The 21,775-nt window shown below is 46.2% G+C and overlaps 1 protein-coding gene across 1 annotated transcript in view; it reads left to right on the top strand.

Moving 5' to 3' along the window:
- Nucleotides 1-7,825, top strand: part of SEMA5B (semaphorin 5B) — a 46,294-nt gene extending 38,469 nt beyond the window's left edge. Inside the window, exons 11-21 of the mRNA XM_090265994.1 lie at nt 1,828-1,945; nt 2,092-2,273; nt 3,446-3,589; nt 3,777-3,924; nt 4,063-4,288; nt 4,443-4,661; nt 5,167-5,337; nt 5,441-5,590; nt 5,841-5,885; nt 6,314-6,519; nt 6,752-7,825. Coding sequence (XP_090122120.1) covers nt 1,828-1,945; nt 2,092-2,273; nt 3,446-3,589; nt 3,777-3,924; nt 4,063-4,288; nt 4,443-4,661; nt 5,167-5,337; nt 5,441-5,590; nt 5,841-5,885; nt 6,314-6,519; nt 6,752-6,910 — 1,768 coding nt within the window. The 3' untranslated portion in view covers nt 6,911-7,825. The remainder of the gene's footprint in view (nt 1-1,827; nt 1,946-2,091; nt 2,274-3,445; nt 3,590-3,776; nt 3,925-4,062; nt 4,289-4,442; nt 4,662-5,166; nt 5,338-5,440; nt 5,591-5,840; nt 5,886-6,313; nt 6,520-6,751) is intronic.
- The last annotated feature ends 13,950 nt before the right edge of the window (nt 7,826-21,775 follow it).

Raw genomic sequence — 21,775 nt, 5'->3', positions numbered from 1 at the left:
CCAGGGGCAGGACAGGGCAGGAGTGTCCTGGGAATAGGAGAGGCTGAGAAGGTGAGGGAGCCTGATCGAGGTGGGTTAGGGAGGCTGGGGCTAGAGCATCTACTCAGGTTTTTCTTCACTCTTTTCTAATCCTGTCATGGGTTGGAGAGACAAGGCACTTTATCTCTTGGCTTTGGAACGTTGACAACAGTGGCCTAAAACAGCAGTTCTCAACATGCTATTCATTAGAATCACCTGGGGAATATTTAAAAGATTGCAGTGCCTGGCCTACTCCAGTCCAGAGGCCCAGATCAAGTCGGGTTCTTTCTTTTGTTTGCTTAAGCTTTTTAAAAGATCTCCAGGAGATTCTACTTGTAGTCAAGACTGGGAACCACTGTTCTGGAACTGGCTAGGCCCTGGATGAAAAATAGCATGAGGCACATGGCATTCCTCTTGAAGCTTCTGCTTCTATCCCTGTAAACAAATTCAAATTGTCTGCTGTTATTCATTTTCTCTACCTACAGACATTTGTTTTTAATAGATAACATCTTATCTATTATGAATAATCATTGGTCATGGCTAGCTCTTTTTCTTTTTTCCTTTTTAAAAAATTTAAAAAGCCCTGACTGCTGTGGCTCAGTGGATTGAGCATTGGCCTGAGAACCAAGCGTCGCTGGTTCGATTCCCAGTCAGGGTACATGACTAGGTTGCACGTCAGGTCCCCAGCTGGGGGCGCGAGTGAGAGGCAACCACACAGTGATGTTTGTCTCCCTCTCTTTCTCCTTTCCCCTCTCTCTAAAAATAAATAAACAAATAAATAAATTATTTTTAAAAATTAATGTATGTTGCTTATACAGTGCAATATTAACTGCTTCCAGAGTTTGGTTCCCCTTTCTGAGAGCTGAGGAAAATACACTTAGGAGTGGGCTTTACTCAGTTCTGACTGGTTAGGTTTTGCTAGCAGCAATTTTGTCCAAATGTCAGCAAGTGAGCAGAATCTCAAAACCACAGGTTGCTGGGACTCTGTTTACACATGTATAATATTATATTTAGTCCCATGATGTCTAGTTTGATACATTTGCTAATGAAATACCCCCAAATCAAACCACTGATCCAAGATGAAAATATGAGCTCATTTATACTGTACAATTTATACAAATTGTGCTTGAGTGAATAAAGTGGAAACAGATTCTGGAGCAACAGATGAGTGTTCTGGATTCCCACGTGGGCCAGAGGATGCTTACTCGGGTCCAGCAAGGCCCTCACCTACTGAACCCCCAAGTATTGCCTCCCTTATACAAGGTCATGGGTTGCTGGAACAATGGACAGCATTGTCTTCTTTGACCTCCACTGGTGACAAGGTGAAGCCCCACTCTTCTCCATAAGGTCTCATAAAACCTCTTTTATCTCGGAGCTTGGTCTGGAGACATGGTCTATTGAACTCACTAAAAATAAAGAACTCACCTGACAGGTGATCCTCCCTGAATCTTCAAGGGAAAAGAAGGATTCTATTCTGCAGACGCCAAAAGGGGCAACCCCTTGACTCTTTTGTGCATCCCTTTAGCCCTTGACATCCCTGGCTCCTATGGCTAATGGAAAGTTCCTCTGCAGATTCCATGGGGATAATAACAGTACCTTCCTTATTGGGTTGTTGTATTAATTTTTTTCATGCTTTTAATGCACTTAAAATGCTGCCTGGTACACAATAAGGTGTTCAATGAGCTTATTATTGTCGAGAGCAATTGGGCCAGAAAGGAGTGCTCAGAAGGAAGTGGCCAGGTGTGTTCTTGGGATGCAGGTGAGGCTGGGAGGCCAGCGGGCTTGAGTCTCCGGACCTCTGTCTGGCAGGGCATGCCTGGGGGCGCGGGACCCATACTGCGGCTGGGATGGGAAGCAGCAGCATTGCAGCACACTCGAGGACAGCTCCAACATGAGCCTCTGGACCCAGAACATTACAGCGTGTCCTGTGAGAACCCCTCTGTGCCCCCAACCAGGACCTGTCCCCCAATTCAGACTGTGACTCCCCATCAGAATCCCCACATTTCCTGGGACCTTGTGCCTTCCCTACCCCTGCTTGTGTGACTGGGCCTAGCCGCTGATGTGTGTCTGCAGGTGCGGAATATGACTCGGGATGGGGGCTTTGGCCCATGGTCAACATGGCAGCCATGTGAGCACTTAGATGGAGACAACTCAGGCTCTTGCTTGTGTCGGGCCCGAGCCTGTGACACCCCCCAGCCCCGATGTGGCGGCCGAGACTGCATGGGACTAGCCATCCACATCGCCAACTGCTCCAGGTATGTGGGGACACAGAGCTTGCTTGGCTACTGTCTTAAACTGGAGTGGGGCGTGCCCAGCCAGGTGTTTGCAGCCCAGCCAGGTGTTTGCACTAATGGATGGAAAACACTTCAGGGCTGTGCAAGGGACTGGGCAGGTAGCTAAAGTCTGAGGCAGGAAACATGACCCCAGGGGGAGTTTCCACGCTAGTGGGAGAGAAGTTCTGCCTTGTAGGGGCTCTTAATATTGTACGAAGAAGACTGAACAGACATGGGAGTCATCCCTGGACAGACCTAGCCTTAATAAGCCCCACTGTCCCAAACACAAGGGACAGCATGGCATGGTGGTAAGGCAGGCAGACCTAGTGCCCACCCTGGATTGCCACTGTCTGGAGGTGTGACCTTGACCAAGCCACCTAATCACTCTGAGCTTCTCTAAGTGAGGGTTACACTCCTCACCCCAAGAGTTGTTGAGAGGGTTACAGGAGATAATATATATATACAGTGTTTGCACACTGCCGAGTACCTGGGGACTCCATAAAGTGGTTACAACAACTAACCCACACGTCTGGACACCCTTCAAATAACTTAATTCTGTATACATTTATTAATTTAACTGTCACGACAACCTCATTGTGGTAGGACCACAGTCATTATCCTTACTTTAAAGATAAGGTTATGATGAAGCACACAGAAGGTTTTAATAACTTGCCTGGGCTTCTATAGCCAGTAAGTGGTAGAGTCAAAATTTGAAAATTAGAGTCTAAGTAGACAAGAGTGGGTGGTGCATGAGGTTGGAGCAAAGCCATGCACTGGTAGAACACAGGAGGGAGCACACATTTGAGTGCAAGGGTTGGCCAACCAAGCAGGCTGAAACAAGGGTTGCAGATTGCAAAGGTGATTGGGGCCTTCTCTAGAGAATGTACACTGTTGCTGCTGTGAGGAGAGGCCATGTCCTATTTCTGTGCCCCAGCCCTGAGCACAGCCTGGTGTATATGCAAGAAAGCTCTCAAGGCATGTTGGAGGAATGAATGAATGAATGAGTTTGCCTGAGATGGCCTGGTTAAGAGCTGATATTTTCTGTCACTGTCTGGCCCTTGCTGACAACAACACAACCCATCTGCCCAGATGTAGACTAACTCAGAAAAGTAGGGCTCAGAGGTCATCTGTCTCTGTCCCCTCCGACCCCCCAGGAACGGGGCGTGGACCGCGTGGTCATCGTGGGCCCTGTGCAGCACGACCTGTGGAATAGGATTCCAGGTCCGCCAGCGAAGCTGCAGCAACCCTGCGCCCCGCCACGGGGGCCGCATCTGCGTGGGCAAGAGCAGGGAGGAGCGGTGAGCCAGGCCGCAGCTGGGGCTTTCTGAGACCTAGAAGCTAGCCCTGAAGTCCCAGACTTTCCAGGGACCCCTCTCCGGGTGATCCAGCAGACTCTAGTCTTTCCCAGTTTGCACTCCCAGTGACCTCTTATTAGGGAAGGGGGTGGCTGCTCCCTAGAGTGAGGACTCCTGTCATACCCCTCAGGTTCTGTAATGAAAACACGCCTTGTCCGGTACCCATCTTCTGGGCATCCTGGGGCTCCTGGAACAAGTGCAGCAGCAACTGCGGGGGCGGCGTGCAGTCGCGGCGCCGGGTCTGCGAGAACGGCAACTCCTGCGCAGGCTGCGGCGTGGTGAGCGCCGAGGCCGACCGGGAGCGCAAGCGGGGCGGGGTCTCGGGACCTGTAACCAGCTGGAGGGCGGGCCCCGCGGGGCCTCAGGGCAGGCCTGGGAGCCGCAGGCTATGAAACAACCCAGCTCCCGTCCCCAAGGAATTCAAGACGTGCAACCCCGAGGGCTGCCCCGAAGTGCGGCGCAACACGCCGTGGACGCCGTGGCTGCCGGTGAACGTGACACAAGGCGGGGCGCGGCAGGAGCAGCGATTCCGCTTCACGTGCCGCGCGCCCCTGGCCGACCCCCACGGCCTGCAGTTTGGCAGGAGAAGGACCGAGACCCGATCCTGCCCAGCGGACAGCTCGGGAACCTGCGACACAGACGGTACAGCCGCGCGCGGGCCCCATGGGCCGCCCTTCCCCCGGGGTCCACAGTGCCGGGGCGGAGGCGGAGTTACTAGGAGTAGAGAAGCTCGGGGCTGGCGGAACACACGATTTGGAGAAGCCCTGGTAGCTGAGGCCAGCCCCTCCCCCCGCAGCCCTGGTGGAGGATCTCCTGCGCAGCGGGGGCACCGCCCAGCACGTGGTGAGCGGGGGCTGGGCCGCCTGGGGTCCGTGGTCGTCCTGCTCCCGGGACTGCGAGCTGGGCTTCCACGTCCGCAAGAGGACATGCACGAACCCTGAGCCCCGCAACGGGGGCCTGCCCTGCGTCGGCGATGCCACTGAGTATCAGGACTGCAACCCCCAGGCTTGTCCAGGTAACACTGTGCTGAGTAATCTTGGTTCAGGGAAACCTCTGCCCAGGAAACCCCCCATCTAGCAGGCTCTCGGGCCTCCCCAGGCCACACCGCATGCTCAGGTGACCACTCCCTGCTCAGGTGACCACTTCCTGCCAACTCCCGCCAACTCTATATGAGGGTCCCCAGAACATTTTCTTGCCCTGAACATGGATTCAGCAGCTACTCCTATAGAGTACAGCTTGTCTTCACCTTCCTATCACTTTTTCTCTCCTCAAGTGGGTTAGCCAGATAAGGAGCTTGTTTTGAGTTGGTTTTGAGGACTCCTCTGCAGCCTCCAGTTGCCCCTCCCACCCCTGACAGCGAAGGGCGTCTCCTTAACCCTGAGCTGTGCAAGTGAGGGCGGAGCCGATGTTGAGGTCTGTGTGGCCCAGGACAGAAATGGCCTTACCTGGGATGGGGTAGAAGACTGTCTAGGGTCCTTCCAGCACCTGTAGCCCGTTTCACACACCCCGTCCCCTTGTAGTGCGAGGCGCCTGGTCCTGCTGGACCTCCTGGTCCCCATGCTCAGCCTCCTGCGGAGGTGGCCACTATCAACGCACACGTTCCTGCACCAGCCCCGCGCCCTCCCCAGGCGAGGACATCTGTCTGGGGCTGCACACAGAGGAGGCATTGTGTGCCACACAGGCCTGCCCAGGTACTGAGTGCATCTGGCCTGGGCTGGGGAGCGCCATGGAGCCCACCGGTCCCCACCAGAGGGTGCTGGGGCAGTTAATCTCGTCCCAACCCACAACCCACAGAAGGCTGGTCACTGTGGTCTGAGTGGAGTGCATGCACTGAAGATGGAGTCCAAACCCGCAACCGGCACTGTGAGGACCTGGTCCCAGGGCCCAGCACCTGTGCTGGAAACAGCAGCCAGAACCGCCCCTGCCCTTACAGCGAGATTCCGGGTAGGTCTTCCAACCACAACCTTCACACCAGCACTTCCCACTCAGTCCCCCAACTTCCTTCCCCTTCTGAAGCATATATCCTGGGGTGAAGTACAGGATAGAACATCAGGGTGGGAGGCGTATGGCCCCCAAGCCCATTCCACAGCTCAGTGCTCACCCAGGGGTCCTCATCCCAGAGACACACCTCACCCCAGAGGGACCCGTGTCTTCTCTCCCTGACCCAACACCCTATCTGCTTCTCTTCCTGCAGTGATCCTGCCTGCCTCCAGTACGGAGGAGGCCGCCAACTGTGGAGGTAAAAGGAACCTGCCCTCCCCCCACTTTTGACACTGTCCTATTTCTCCTCTTCAAGGAGGGGACCCGCCTTACTTTGAAATCTGGGACCTCCCCACCTCCCACTCCAGACAGACAAACCTTGTGGAGGTTCTCCACTGCTTCAGACCATGTGGAGGGGATTCCTGGGCCATTTCATCCATGTCCCTCACTAGGAGGCAGTCATCAAGAAGAGTCACCCAAGTCCACATCCTCTGCTTGCCTCTGACACAAGCCATAGGTGGTCCTATGAGCAAGGCCCCTGGTGAGGGGCTGCCCATCCTGCCAGCTTCCATTGGCTCTGACCTCAAAGCTCTTTACACCTCAACCTCATAGCCTTCTACTTGGAGGCAGTTGGAAGGCTCCCTCTCCACAGTGGCCTTTCCTTATCACGACATCTCCCTCTCCCAGGGTTCAGTCTCATCCACCTGGTAGTCACGGGCGTCTCCTGCTTCCTGGGCTCTGGGCTGCTAACCTTGGCAGTGTACCTGTCCTGCCAGCACTGCCAGCGCCAGTCCCAGGAGTCCACACTTGTCCATCCTGCCACCCCCAACCACCTGCACTACAAGGGTGGGGGCACCCCGAAGAATGAGAAGTACACACCCATGGAGTTCAAGGTGGGAGCCCACCTGCAGAAGCAGAGGACAGGGTGATGGGCACAATGGTTCTGGTTCTAAGGTGGGCCTACTGGGCTGGGCACTTGGGAGGGAGCAGTGGTGTTGTGAACAGAATACTGTGTCAGCAGTTAGAATGTCCTTTCCTTGACTGGCTTCTGATCTCCTTGGTCTGGCTGTCCCCATCCCCCATCCATCCATTTACCACTCCTTTTCTCTCTTCCTTCTCCCACAGACCCTGAACAAGAATAACCTGATCCCCGATGACAAAGTCAGTTTCTACCCGTTGCAGCAGACCAATGTGTACACAACCACCTACTACCCCAGCCCACTGAACAAACACAGCTTCCGGCCTGAGGCCTCACCTGGACAACGATGCTTCCCCAACAGCTGATACCACTGTCCTGGGGACTTGGGCTCCTTGCCCTCCTAAGGCACAGAGCAGCTGGAAGTGGGACCATGGAGCCAGTTTGGTTTTCTCCTTCTGCACTAGGTCAAGAACTTGCTGCCTTGCCTTGCCGGGGTTCCATCTGGCTTCAAAGAGCTCTGGCTGGCAGTGACCATGGGAGAGAGGGCTGGCTTCAGGCTGGCATATGGTGGCAGTTCCAACTCAGCCCGTCTCTCATGGCCTCCTTTCGACTCACCATCATGCTAGCCTCCCCTGCCATGTCTGGGTTGTGGACCTACTAGGCATGTGAGGAATTGGAGAGTGGAGTTGGCAGGAGGGCAGGCTCTTAGGTTTGGGTTGGAAATGACAGCTGTGTGGCCATCATGGGCTGAGTCTGCCCCTCTCCGGCTGGCCCCAGGAAGGGCCCGGGCTACATCCTGATTGTCTCTGAAAGGAATTAATCAAATGGCCCCAGAAGTTCTGGATTCTCTGCCCAGGGCTGAGCCATTGTGGTGCTGCTCCAATGTGACCGAGGGACCAAGGCCGGCCCGGGTTGCCTGCCTGTGCCTCGCAGTGTATACTTTGCCCAGGGACATACCTCTGGTCAGAGGCAGTGAGAGCTGAGGACTGAAGACTCATCTTTGCTGAGAAGCTCTTTGATTCTGAGCTAGCACAGGCCTCGGCTTTGTTCTCAGAATGCACAGAAGGAGGCCCAGGAGAAAAGGAGGCAGGAGCCCAGCCTCCGTGCCACTAGGGAGACTCTTCCAGTTGCTGCTCAAAAGAGCTATTGGCTGAGACCTGCTGGGGGGCCTCTTCTGGCCCCTCATCTGTTCAGAAACACACACACAATCACAACCTGCTACAGCAACAAGAATATGTTGGGCTGTGGCATTATTAATTAAAGATGACATCCAGTCTCCAGATGGAACTTGGTCTTTGTTGCATATGTATGTGGGCCCCACTTGGCGTGGTCTAGTCAGAGTAATGCACTGGGATGACGGGCGGTCTTCTCGGGGGGAAGGAAGTGACCCAAGTAGAGTTTGACTTCCATAGAGGATATCTTTCCATTTGTGAGTACACACACACACAGCACTAAACTGTTTCTGGAAAAGAGATTAGGGACAAACAAATCCACAAATGGTAACACAAGGTATGCCAAAGCAACACAACGGGAGAGGTTTCTGCCCGTTCTCTCAGCGGCTCTTCCAAGCAGCAGTTCCAGAGTGGAAATGTTTGAGTCTAGCAAGAGAGTATTGAAGAGAGTTATTTTATGAACTTTTTACAATGCTGAGTTTAATAAAACCAAAATTCACTAAGAAATGCGGAAACCTGTGAGGTGGGGGAAGCCCCATGCAGTTTTTGCTGGATTAAATAAAAATCACCTCAAAGCCTCAGCCCATCAAATCAGTGCTACCATTTTGGATGAGAATTATGGACATGTTAAATTTAGAGAGCAATTTCGTGATCAGTTCTCACAGGATTCCCAGCAAAATCCCCTTGTAAGTCAGGCTGTAAGGGCTCTGATGCTAGTGGTAGAGGAGGAAGAAAGAGTATTGTTGGACCCGTGTCCTGGAACTCCTTGTGCTTACTGGGCCAACTGAAATAGCAGTGTCCTCAGCCCAGTCAGAAAGCTCGGGGGAACAAGGAGTATTTCTGCAGCTTTGGGATTTCTCATTGTGTTCCTGTTAGTTCCATGAGTCCAGAACTTGCGGGGACCTGGGTGTGTGTGTTAGATCTTGGGGTTTTGTATTCCCTTGAACCTGGTAGATCCAGTAAAGTTCAAGAGTTTTTGATGGCCCAGTGTGCCTACTTCCCAAGGGCCACTCAAGTATGTCCAAGTGGAGGGACTAGATGGGTCTGTAAGAATTAGTCATGGAAAACTCCCAGGTAATGCTCACCGCCTATTGATTGGAATGGCATCAGTGGGAAGAAATTCATGGGTGCCAGGGCAAAACTCCACATGCACACACATACACACGATTCACTTTTTATAATAACTGTTGTGGTTTTGGAGACATGACCATCCAGAATGCACAAAGAGATCCACACCATGCAAATTAGCTTGAATGGTTGGCAAAGGCTATTCCATAACCAGCCCTGGCTGAGAGATAAGGAAGCCAGGAATGTGCTCCTTGACTAGGAGGGTGTGGCACTCTCAGGCAGGTGCTGGAGGCCACATGGATGGCTGCATGGTGTCAGGAGGCTGAGATGTGAAAGATAAGGGGGCTTCATGGGCCCAGCAAGCTCAGCAAGAGAGGAAGGAAGGTGCATAGTTGGGTGCTCAGGCCTTCAATAACTATGTGTGTGTGCTTGTTATTCAAGTAATGCATGTTCGTTGCGGAAAATTCAGAGAATACGGGAAACCAAAAATATAATCAGTTATATTAAAAACCAAGGCAGAGACTTAGGGATTTAAATAGTGGGGTGAAGACATTTCTTCTCCCTTCTCTCAACAACACTTCAAAAGCAAAGAAAACACAAAAGCTCTGTCTCTATTTTCAATAAAACTAGGATGTCTCTATAATCCCAAATGATAACATGTGAAGACAGAAAGCAGATGGAGGAATTGCAATTATCTAGTGGAGCGGATGTAGGTCAAACCTAAGCACCCAAGTAACATCAAAAAGAATCAGTAATTGGAAGAACCAGGTATCAGGAAAGGTGAGGTTAAGGTGGGAGCATGAAACAAGAGGGGTTGGTTAAAAACTTGTTTGTCACCTTTAGCAAGACCCTCAAGTTGTTTTCATTCTGAGCTTTTACAGCCAGGTCACCATTCATCTGTCTCCACAGGGGGCAATATATATGTTCCCGTGAGACACTGAACCAGAGAGGCCGTGGACGTGGGGATACCAGGCACAGAGGTGAATGTGTGGGTGGTAATAGCCTGTTTGGATAACTGGAGACTGTATGATTATCAATGGGATTCAGCAATTGCTTTTTCCAGCTAACTCCAAGTCTCTGACACCCAGTTTCTCCCCCTCCTACTCTGGGCAGGAGATTGGGAGATGATTCTTTGAGGAAATAAATCAAGGCTATGGATTCTGAAAGAATAAGCTGGCTAGTCATCCATGCAGCAGTCATACAGCTAAGTACACCCATTAACAGGCAGTGCCCAAATACAAAGGGCGATGGGCACAGACATCAGAAAAAGTGCCAAGATGAAAGAAAGACCAAAACAAGTAAACAGATAAAGAGGAAGTCAATGAAGATGAAAATGGTATATAGAGAACATTTCAAAGACACCGCAAGTCTTTATAATAAGTGAAGCTATTGCATTTATAAAATAACAGGATGCAATAAAAAGAACAAATTAAAGCTCTTAGAAATTTTTTAAAATGACAACAGAAAAAAATTAGTAAAAACATTTAAAAATAAAGGAAATTTCCCAAAAAGTCAAAGAGATGGAAAATAGGAGAAAAGAAGGTAAGAAAATTAGAGGATCAATCTAAGAGGCCTAATAGCCCATTAAAAAACTCAGAGGAGGAGCCCTGGCTGGGTAGCTCAGTTGGTTAGAGCATCATCCCTATGCACCAAGGTTGTGGGTTCAATCCCTGTTCAACCAACGAATGCATAAGTAAGTGAACATCAGTCTCTCTCTCTCTCTTCCTCCCTCTCCCACTTCTTTCTCTCTAAAATCAATAAATAAAATTTAAAACAAAACTTAGAGGAGGAAATTATCAAAGAAAGAATACGGGGAAATTTGCCAGAACCAGTACCTAGCACCATGGTGAGATATACCCCTAGGCACATATACCTTGTTTCAAAACATCAGCTTTGAAGAGAAGATTCTAACAACAGACAAAAATCATTAGGAATATGAATGGTATAAATCTCTTACAAGACTTAAAGTTAGAATACAGTGGAAATTATCCTCAAAATTCTGGAAAATAATATTTGGTTGTGACTTTTATACCCAACCAAACTATGAGTCATATGAGAATAGAATAAAGACATTTTGGGGCATGCAGTCTCAAAAAATGTATGTTACAGATGCTCTTGTTTCACTAAAACAAAAGAGTAAACCAAGAAAATGTGGATTGAAAAGAAAGGGGATTAACACAGAAAGGGGGTGAGGAGAAGAAGTTGGTTGGTAGACCATGTGCCTAGAGAGCAATGATACAGATTAGGAGGACAGCCTGCTCCCAGAGGGAAAACTGGGAACAAACAGATTATCTGGGAAGTTTGTCTGGAAAATTGTATGAATATTTATTTTATAAAACTATTAGGTGTGTAAAAAGACAAATTTGGATTTAAAAAACTAAGGAAGATGGAAACAGTCATTTTGGGGGGTTCTTGTTACATAGTTTATTTTTAAAAGCATTTTAAAGACTAAAGGTATAGAAAAACAACACAAAAGGATAGCTTAGTGAATATAGGGTAAATACTTTTATAACAATCACCTAGTTCAAGAAATAGAACTTTGATAGACACTCCAGAGTCCTTTCTTCTGTCCCAGCCTCCTTCCTCCAAAAAAAAAAAGAGAGAATTATTAACACCAGAAATAAAAGAGCATACAGGATGCTCCAGCTAGATAGTTCAGTTGGTTAGAGCGTTGTTCCCATATGCCAAGTTTGTGGGTCTGATCCTGGGTCAGGGCACATACAAAAATCAACCAATGAATTCATAAAGAAGTGGAACAACATAATCGATGTTTCTCTTTCTCTCTCTCTCTCTCTCTCTCTTTCTCTCTCTCTCTGTGTGTCCCTCTCCTCCTCTCCCTAAAATCGATAAATAAAAAAATATTTTTAATGTATTAAAAAAGCAAACAGAAAAGGAAATGTAATCGTTGTTTACCACTTGGTGTAATGATAGTTATGTAATCATAATAATTAAAACATTGGCCCTGGCTGTTGTGGCTCAATGGCGAGCACCAACCTGTGAACCAAAAGGACGCTGGTTCGATTCCCAGTCAGGGCACATGCCTGGGTTATGGGCCAGATCCCCAATTGGGAACACGTGAGAAGCAACTGATAGATGTATTTCTTGCACATTGATACTTCTCTCCCTTCCTTTCTCTCTCCCTCCCCTCTCTCAAAAAGTAAATAAATAAAATATTTTTTAAAAATAAAAAAAAATTAAAACATTGTATTTGGTCTTAAGCATAACTTCTGATACAGATACATTACAATGTTTTACCATGAGAAGATATCACTACTAGAGGGATGAGCCTTTGAGGTTGTGGCATCAGCTGAATTGTCAGGGTGAATATTGGTAAAAAAAAGAATAAAAACTTCTTTTAAATGATTTCTTTCCTGATTACAACTGTGTACATATTCATTAAAGAACTTTAAGGAAATAAAAACAAAAAAGTTATAAAAAGAAAATACAACTTCTCTAAAATCCAACCAGGAGACAACCACCATTATTTTAATGTTTTCTTCCAGGCATTTTTCTATGGCTATGTGTGGGTTTGACAGTGTTTTATAAAATTAAAATATACTATGTATATGGTTTCTACGTTGATTTTAACACATAACATCATATCAGTATTTCCACACATTGTTAGCAGGTCTGTGAGCCTCAGACCCCTTGTAGTGGCTGCCCTTAGGAGTGAGTCAGGGAGGGAGACAGGACCTTGTTTGTAGAGCTCCACAGGTAACCACAACCTCACGTTTTGAAGTTCAATTTTTATACATTTCATTTGTTTACACCACTGAGGAGGATTTACTTTGAAAAAGTTGGCATAAAAGTTGAAAAATCTTGACCTAAAACATTGTATTATATAAATCCTATTTCTATTACAGATTTATATATTCTATTATTTAAATTTATTCCACTCTGTTATATAAATGTATCATTTTATTACTTAATATACCATAATTTAAACCACTCTCAGTTGGATCAAAATTTTCTTTACCAAAGAATGCTATTATGAACCTTCTTTTTCATTATTATTATTTTATCCTCACCCAAGAACTTTTTTTTTTCTCATTGCTTTTAGAGAGATAGAAAGGGAGAGAGAGAAACAGCAATGTGAGAGAGCATTGATTGGTTGCCTCCTATACACTCCTGGACTGGGGAACAAACCCACAACCTAGGTCTGTGCCCTGACTGGTAATTGACTGGATACTGGACAACATTCTAACCAACCAACAAGGGCCTACTATGAATCTTCTTATTCTCAGGATAAATTTCCAGAAGTGAGACCTCTTAACCTCTATAACCAGGTCTCTTGATGGTGGGAATGCATCCCATCTGCAGTGTATTCTCATTTTATTATTAATCACCTTAATAGCTAACACTGATATATATTATCCTCTCCAAGCACTGTACCAAGTGCTATGCATTGAAATCTTCCTCAGTCCCAAAAAGAAGGTACTATTATCATGCCCACGTTACAGATGAGGAAACCGAGGTTTAATCAATTTAATTGCCCGAAGTCATGCAGCCAGTCAGTAAGAGAGCCAGAATTTCAACCCAGGCAGTCCATGTGCTTATTATAAATTTATAGCTATTTTTAAGCACAATTGTTTAAATTTTTATTTTTAAATATTTAGTAGTGACCATTTCCCCCCATATATATATATTGGCCATATGCATTTCTTTTTTTTTTTAGGAGAATGTTCTGGACCTGTTCTCTTAGGTGGTCACTTTTTCCCTATTGCTTTATAGGAGCTCTTGTGTATAAAACATATTAATCCTTGGTCAAAGGATTTTAATATTTATTTAATTGATCCTATGCCTGTTTTGAAACACAGATGTGTGAATTTTTCACATACTCAGAACTACTGATTTTTTAAAAATGAAAATTGCACTGAGTTTGCATGATTGACCTCGAAGTAATGAGCCTTCTTGCTGTCACCACCATGAATCGCAAGAATGAAGACTTTAGGGGATACATTTCTCTCCTGTACACCCTGCATGGTGGCAGTTACCCTAAACAAGTAAAGATAGGGTCCAGGCTGGGGAACAATCAGTTTATAGTTTGACTTGGGGAGCTCCCTTCCTTATGCTGTCCCAAGGAAGGGGAACAGCTAAGTGAGGAAGAGAACAGGGTGTGGATTGAGAGCCTCATTTCTCCGGGAGAAGGAAATATGGCTGAGCCCCTTCTACCTGCAGGACAAGTGAGCTTTCTGTAAGGAACAAAACACCAGCGTTCTCTCTCAGGTGGTGAGACTGGCCACAATGGCAGTAGTTATTCCAATCCAGACTACAGAGGCACCCTTGCTCACAAGCCTAGTCTCAGAGTAGGTCAAACGCACCCCCTCAAGCATCCTAGGTTAGGAGCGCATTGATAATATAAAGAGATTCTCTCCCCGCATGGTCAAGGAGGGACCTTTAACAACTGGGCAAGGGTCAGGTCTTCTCTGACTAAATGCTGGCTCCAAGTCCTGTTTCCAAACTCATACAGCACAATTCAAACCTCTATATGCAAAATTAAAATTTAGTCTGACTTGGTTCATGTAGTCTGGGGACAGAGGATATTGACCCAAACTTACTTTGACAACCAGCGATGAGCAAGCACCTGTCCTCATAATGCCCACTCTGAGCATTCCTTCTGTGGGAGAACAGACCGTGGGATAGAAAACAGACCTGACCTCAGTAAATTTCTTCCCTTCTTTGGGTTTTCGTTTTCTGGTTTATGTAATGGCATGGTTGGGCCTAAGGTCCGTGCTGAATTCTGTGATTCCCAGAGCCTTGGGGGGAAAATCTTATACATGGTATTTTTCCCTTTTGGTTTTTCTAGCCAAGAGCTCCAGTGTTGCTCCAACCCTGACCTTTCTCTGCTACCCATAACTTATCTCAGAGTCTTCTGTGCTATTCAGGGCTGAGTCTTCTTCTGGGGAAATCAGGTACCCTGAACCCACTGTCCTCACCCAGGAGCCTGGGGAAATGTCTTCCTCAGCGACCCAGCTGGATGAGTATTGTCTCACTGAATTGCAACATTCTAAAAGAGGAGCTTCAGTAGAGAAGAGACATTCTGCCATTAATACTACATACTGCGTCATTCAACTGGTTCCAGAGTCCTGAGTTCTTAAGACCTGATACAGTCCCTGAGGAGAGTCTTTACAATGACTGGTCAAATGACTCAGGTCTCTGTGGCCCTGCTTCTGTCCCAGCCTGGCCTTCTGCTCAGGTCACTCTGGCCTCAGCTGCATCGCTAGGTTGCCCCTGAGGATTTACTGGAGAACCCTGCACATTAGCCTGGGAAGGGCTTCTGCCAAAGCGTCTGTCCTCATCTGAGCTGCCAATGTTGGTGGAAATCAAGTCTCTGAGTAGGGGCATTTCTTCACGCCCCTCTGTCCAGGTGTCCTGTGACTCAGATAAGCAAGCTGGACCTGCTGACGCCGGCAGCTGTAAGCTGTTCTAGGCCACTGAGCTATGGTATCCTGAGAATAAAGAGACTTTGCTGAGTACTCCATTACTCCCTTTTCCTATCATCTTGTTTGAAGCTTAGTCTTAAGGACTTATAGTTTTGTTGTTGTCTCCAAGCTAGTTAATATTTGAAGTCTGGTATCCTGTTTTCCCTGTAAGCAATGGGATGTGTATCCTGTAATTGCCACCCTCAGATTTCAATAAAAGGACGGTGCTTTTTCTTCTCAGTGCTGACTTGCCTGAGCGTGCAGCAGCCCCCTGTTCGTCCAATAATTCTGTCTGCTGGAATTCTCTCAAGCGTCCTTGATCACATCCAACACTACAAACACTACATACCAACAGGACACTCACTTGCTCACTGCTTGAGGGGCCAGACATCTAATCTGTGTCTGTTGACTGTGCTCATGACTGCAGCAGGACTCAGGACTCAGGGTCTGGACTCCTAACTCTGAAAGGCATTGGAAAATCCATCTCTATCCATGTGGTCCTTCCAAATACTGTGACAGGGAAACATTTTTCCCCAATGTCCCAGTGCTAAGGGGACACAGACTCCCCACCATCCGTGGGCATTCCTGATCAGCTGTGCCCACCATTGCTCATTCTCAAGCACAAGGATCATGTCCCTCACCCCAATACATCTCCTTTATGAGATCCCTGGGGTGCAGGCCCCCAGTAGCTGCTGCCATGCAGCTCTCCTAGATGTAACAATGGAGCACCAAATTCCTGCTTGACCAACAGCATTTCTTTACTTGAACATAAGTGCACAACTTCCCTTCCACATATATTTTTTCATAAATTTCTTTAATGAGCTTAGTGGGTATTTAGAAAGAATACATGCATGGGGTTAAAAAAAATCAAACAGTAAAAAAGGATATCCAGTGAAGAGTGAGTCTCCTATTCTTGATTCCTGGGCCCCAAGTTCCCCTTCCCTGTGGCAGATAGAGGTGGACAATGGATACACATGCATATATGTATGTTAATGTGCATGTATTTAAAATGCACCAAAGTTTGGCTTTGACCTTGATATTCAGCCCAAAATCTGAATTGGCCTCCACCCTCAACTTCTGGAAGTTTCAATCGCTGAATATGTGCTTTGTCATCATTTGCAGAGCCCCCAGGCTTGTCCCTGATCTACAGTATGATCACATAGATTACCGTCATATCCAATCAGCATGTCAACTCCAATGGTTTGACAGGGAGTGCCACTTAGACTTATTGTTAGTAGATGATACTTGCTATAAGTGTATACGTGGATCCTGAAATAAAATTTTCTTCATGCTTCATATGTTCAAATTCTATTTGTTGAACTATATATGCATACGTATATTAAGTATTGTAAGAGTAAAATTGCCCTGGCTGGTTTAGCTCAGTGGATTGAGCGTCGGCCTGCGAGCTAAGTGTCGCTGGTTCGATCTTCCAGTCAGGGTACATCAGAGAAGGAAAACTCTGACTCCAAAAAACCTCCGCTGCCTTGCGGCATACCTCTTCAGGGGAAAGGCTAAGGGAGTAAACCCCGACAGAAAATCCGGAGCCGGAGTCCCTAAGGCGGTTTGACGTTGTAGTCAACACCGGCAACTCCTGCGGCGCACCTGAAGCCAAGCTGTATCGACTCCGTCTTTCCCTTGGACCCTTCAGCTGCGAAGAGAGGGGGGGTCTGCTGCATGGGCAACAGCAGACCCTCCATATCACCCTGCCCAGGCTCTGTAGCTTCAGCTCCACTGGAGAGGACGCTCCAGCGTCATCGCAAGATGTCGATTCAACACGGGAGGAGACAGATGCCGTGTCACTCCCGAGTCGGACTGCACAGCCATTCTCGGCGGTGCAGATAGACTCTTAAGAAGCTACACCATCGTCTCTCGAGACGGACGGCTGTCGACGACGAAGAGTAAAATGCCACATTAACGATGATTGTGAAGGCTGCTAATCGTATATTCAAACACAATCAAACATTATAAAATAGCAAATAAATACAGGAAAAGTCTGAGAGTTAAAAGAATACTGAGAGAGAATGTTAGCTAAATAACTTTAGGAAGAACATTATAGTCTTTGTAAGCCAGCAAATGTTAAGCAATTTGCCAGTCAATCAAGGTGATTTCATTGTCCCTCCACCTCCAAGGAGCTCCCTTCTGCCCCCTCAAGGGTCCTACCACACCTGTTCTTTACCGTCAAACTCTGTCTGTTAGATATCTTCGTTTCCTAGGACACTGTTCCCTAAAATACTAATTGGATAAGTAGATTCTAGCTTCAGTGTGACTGGTGGACAGTGCATTATAATAAAGGCTTTCCAAATCTAACCTAAAAGATGTAAGTGATGCTGGGACTTTCAGGAACTGTACCTGACAGGTGAGACTGACATTTTGGGTACAGGGAGTCCCGGAGCTTCCTGGGACACTGTGACTCTCCCTTCTCTCACCCATTTCCATATTTCAGGCCTGAGGTTCCTTGGAATTCCTTTGTGGCTCACTCCTGACCCTCTACCAAGCACTTTCATCTGGGCAAGCAGAAGGGTCCCTCTGGCTGCTTAAGGCATCTTTTTCTACTTAGAACATTCCTGTGTTCTCTTGATCTTCATTTTAATCTCTGTACAGGACCCTGGATTCTAAATAGTGATAGAAAGACCATTATTTCAACTTGATTTGTGACAGGGGCTTGGGACAAGCAAGCATGGGGAAAACCAGACTTCCACCTCAACCCCACAGAATAACACTCAAGGGAACACATCAGTCATAGTTCTGTCAAGTCTATTATTCCCAAGGCTCCGAAACAGCAACCCTCACACACACCAGTCTTCCCATCAGACCTTCCCATCACTGATTGGTTCCACCTGCTTCAAGGTGGCCTGACAGGAAGGACTCTGCCCAGAAGCCCAAAAGGAAATCAGCTGAGCCAATCAGGGTGGATCTCTGTGGGATTTGGGGTGAAGGATGAAGATAAGATTGGCCATAGGAATAGAAGAATGGAGCAGATACATAGAGAGTCTGCAGAGAAAGGCTGGGCTGCCTGAGAGAGATGGGAAGAGGAGTGGCTACTCCCTCTCTTGGCTCCAGCCCCACATCTCACTTTGCTAAGATGGCTGAAGAAACTCTGATTCCTGGAACCATAGGAGCACACTATCTTATGGACACCCATGGGTGCAGCTCAGAACTCACTCTGCTGGCCTACGTTTTCTTCTACCTTCTCCCTTCACCCAAATTTTCTACCACGGAAATTCTCCACCCACAGGGTGTAAGATTGGCTTAGCTCATGATCCTTACTTTTACGTTCCCTTTCAGAGAAAAGAGGAATTTGATGTGTTCATGTTTGCCTGCCTGCACCAATCCACAAACAGTCTATATGCTCAGGTAAATCCCATTCCTTGAACGTCTTATCCCGCTCCTCTGAGAAGTGTGCCCAGCACTCAGCCAGCACCATGCATGCACCTGCTAGTTCTGTAGGGTAGAGCAGTGGTTATTATTACTTTTAAAAATATATTTTGTTGACTATGCTATTACAGTTGTCCCAATTTTTCCCCTTTTGCTCCCCTCTGCTTGGTAACCCCATTCCCTTTAGCAATCCCCCCTTAGTTCATGTACGTGGGTCTTGCATATAAGTTCTCTGGCTTCACCCTTTCCTATACTATTCTTGACCTCCCCCTGTCTATTTTGTACCAACCAATTATACTTCTTAGTCCCTGTACCTTTTCTCCCATTTCCCCCTCCCCACTGATAACCCTCTGGATGATCCCCACACCTATGATTCTGTTCCTGTTCTTGTTGTTTGCTTAGTTTGTTGTTGTTGTTTTTTAGATTCATTTGTTGATAGTTGTGAGTTTGTTTTCATTTTAATGTTCATAGTTTTGTCCATCTTCTTTTCCTTAAATAATTCTCTTTAAGCATTTCATATAATAAGGGCTTGGTGATGATGAACTTCTTTAGTTTTACCTTGTCTGGGAAGCACTTTATTTTATTTTTTTATTTTTTTTAAATGTTTTTTATTGATTATATTGTTACAACAGTTCCAATTTTCTCCCCCTTGCTCCCCTCCACCCAGCACCCCCCGAAGCACTTTATTTTAATTGATAGTTTTGCTGGATAGAGTACTCTTGGTTGTAGGTCCTTGCTTTTCATAATGTTGAATATTTCTTGTCAGCCTTTTCCTGCCTGCAAAGTTTCTTTTGAGAAACCAGCTGATAATATTATGGGAACTCTCTTCTTTTCTCTTGCTGCTTTTAAGATTCTCTCTTTATCTTTAACTTTTAGCGTTTTAATTATGATGTGTCTTGGAGTGGGCCTCTTTGGGTCCAACTTGTTTGGGACTCTCTGTGCTTCCTGGACTTTTATGTCTATTTCTGTCACCAAATTAGGGAAGTTTTCTTTCATTAATTTTTCAAATAAGTTTTTAATATCTTGCTCTTCCTCTTCTTCTAGTATTCCTATGATTTGGATGTTGGTATGTGTGGAGATGTCCTAAAGGGTCCTTATACTGTCCTCATTTTTAAAAAAATTATGTTTTCTTCTTGCTGTTCTGGTTGAGTGCTTATTTTGTCCTATGTTCCAAATAGTTTACTTGAATCCAGCTTCATCTCCTCCACTGTTGGTTCCCTGTAGATTTTTCTTTATTTCACTTAGTGTAACCTTCATTTCTTCCTTTATGTTGTTACCATACTCAATGAATTCTTTCAGCATCCTGATCACCAGTGTTTTTGAACTCTGCATTTGATAGGTTGGCTATCTCCATTTCATTTAGTTCTTTTTCTGGGATTTTGTTCTGTTCTTTCATTTGGCCCATATTTCTTTGTCTTCTCAATTTGGCAGCCTCCCTGTGTTTGTTTCTGTGTATTAGGTAGAGCTTCTTTGACTCCATGTCTTAGTATCATGTCCTATTGTAGAAAAGGCACCTGTAAATTTAGTGGGGTGGAGTCTTAGGTAATCATTAGGGCAAGGCAACCTTATTCACCATTGTGTGTCTCTGTGTCGGGGTGCGGGGAGAGTTCAAAGAGAGGATAATGCTGCTGTCTGGCTTCTGGTGGTTTGCCTGGCACTCGCCCTGTGTGACTGGTGCCCTTCTGGCTGTTGCCCTGGTGCTGAATCTCAGAGGCGGTGGTTCTGCATACATTTTAAGTATATGCAGGCCCTTTAAGAGGAGTCTCTTGAAAATCCAGCAGTTTCTTCCACCACCCCAACCCCACTGGTTTTTAAAGCCAGAAGTTTTGGGAATTTATCTTCTTGGTGCTAGAACCCCGGGCTGTGTGATCAGGCCTGGAACTGGGATCGCTTGCTTCCAAGGTGTCCCCCCTGGTTTTTATCCACCACACATGAATGTGGGATCACCTGTTCTGCTGCTGTCGCCTCTCCACACCACGCTGCATCTCTGCCCCTCCTACCCGTCTGGATAAATATGGCTCCTTTAAATCCTTGGTTGTTAAACTTTCATACAGCTCAATTCTTTGATGGTTCTGGGTATGACTTTTTTTGAAGTCTTGTAATTTTTTCTGTGGTTGCACAAGGAGGAAAAGCCTGTTTACCTATGCCTCCATCTTGACTGGAAGTCTCTACTTTTTTTTTTTTTTTATTACATACTTTTTGAAAGAATTTTGAAAAACTTAATTACACCTTCAAAGTTTTACACTGACATCTAGAATATTTCATCATAGTTTAAAGAGCTGCAAAATATGTAATTTCTGGCATATTACAATACTGACATTTAAAATAGAGCTGTTCTTTTCAATTTAAGTAATGGAACCTAAGAAGCACAGAATTTTTAAAAATGCAGGAAAAGTTCTACTTTTAACAACTGGAAATTCAATGTTCCTTTTACCCTTTGAACATATATATCATTCTACTTCCCCAAACAGAATTTTATTTTAATGTAATACATTTTTAAGCTCAAATGTCTCTTATCACACACACTGTCATACTTCTCTGCAACTAAAATATGTATATGGATATTAATGTTAATTTTCAAAATTTCCTTATGCTACAAGAGCTAAGTTAATAAATTACTTGGGATTCAGATATTATTATTATTATTAACATAAAACATTATAGAGACACTTGAATTTTAACAAATATTAAATGTAAAGTAAAATTTTAGACAATAATTGAGGCGGGTTGCCCCCAACGCCCTCGGCTCGGTGGAAGCTCACTGTCCAGCAGTGGTCTCAGGATCGCGGGTGAGAGATGATAAGTAACGCAAACACTGCATTTTGTCTGGGAGGAGGAAAGGTGGCTGATCTCTCTTGGGGAGAAGAGGCCTGATCATGCCTTCCAAGCTCCTTTTATTGAGGAGGGTAACCAGGGGATACAGAGCCGGGATACACAAATCATCAATCAATTTCAAATGCTTAGATTACTGTTAATAACCACTGATTACAAATAACAATAAAGAAACACAGTGAGCATTCTGGGTCACGATCTGTTAAACAATCTGGCACTATGGGGCTAACAGGTGCAAAGCTTTATACACCTTCCAGGTACTTGATGTTAACAGGGTCTATAGCTAACTTAAGAGATGAGAAAAACAGAGCAAGCTTCAAAGCAGAATATTCATTCTTTAAATCCAATTCCCACAGGGAGC

The sequence above is a fragment of the Furipterus horrens genome, unplaced genomic scaffold (genome assembly GCF_987537825.1).
Source record: "Furipterus horrens unplaced genomic scaffold, mFurHor1.1.pri manual_scaffold_1, whole genome shotgun sequence".
NCBI classification, from domain to species: domain Eukaryota; kingdom Metazoa; phylum Chordata; class Mammalia; order Chiroptera; family Furipteridae; genus Furipterus; species Furipterus horrens.
The sequence above is the reverse complement of the archived record's forward strand: the minus strand, read 5'-3'. Positions and strand labels throughout refer to the sequence as shown.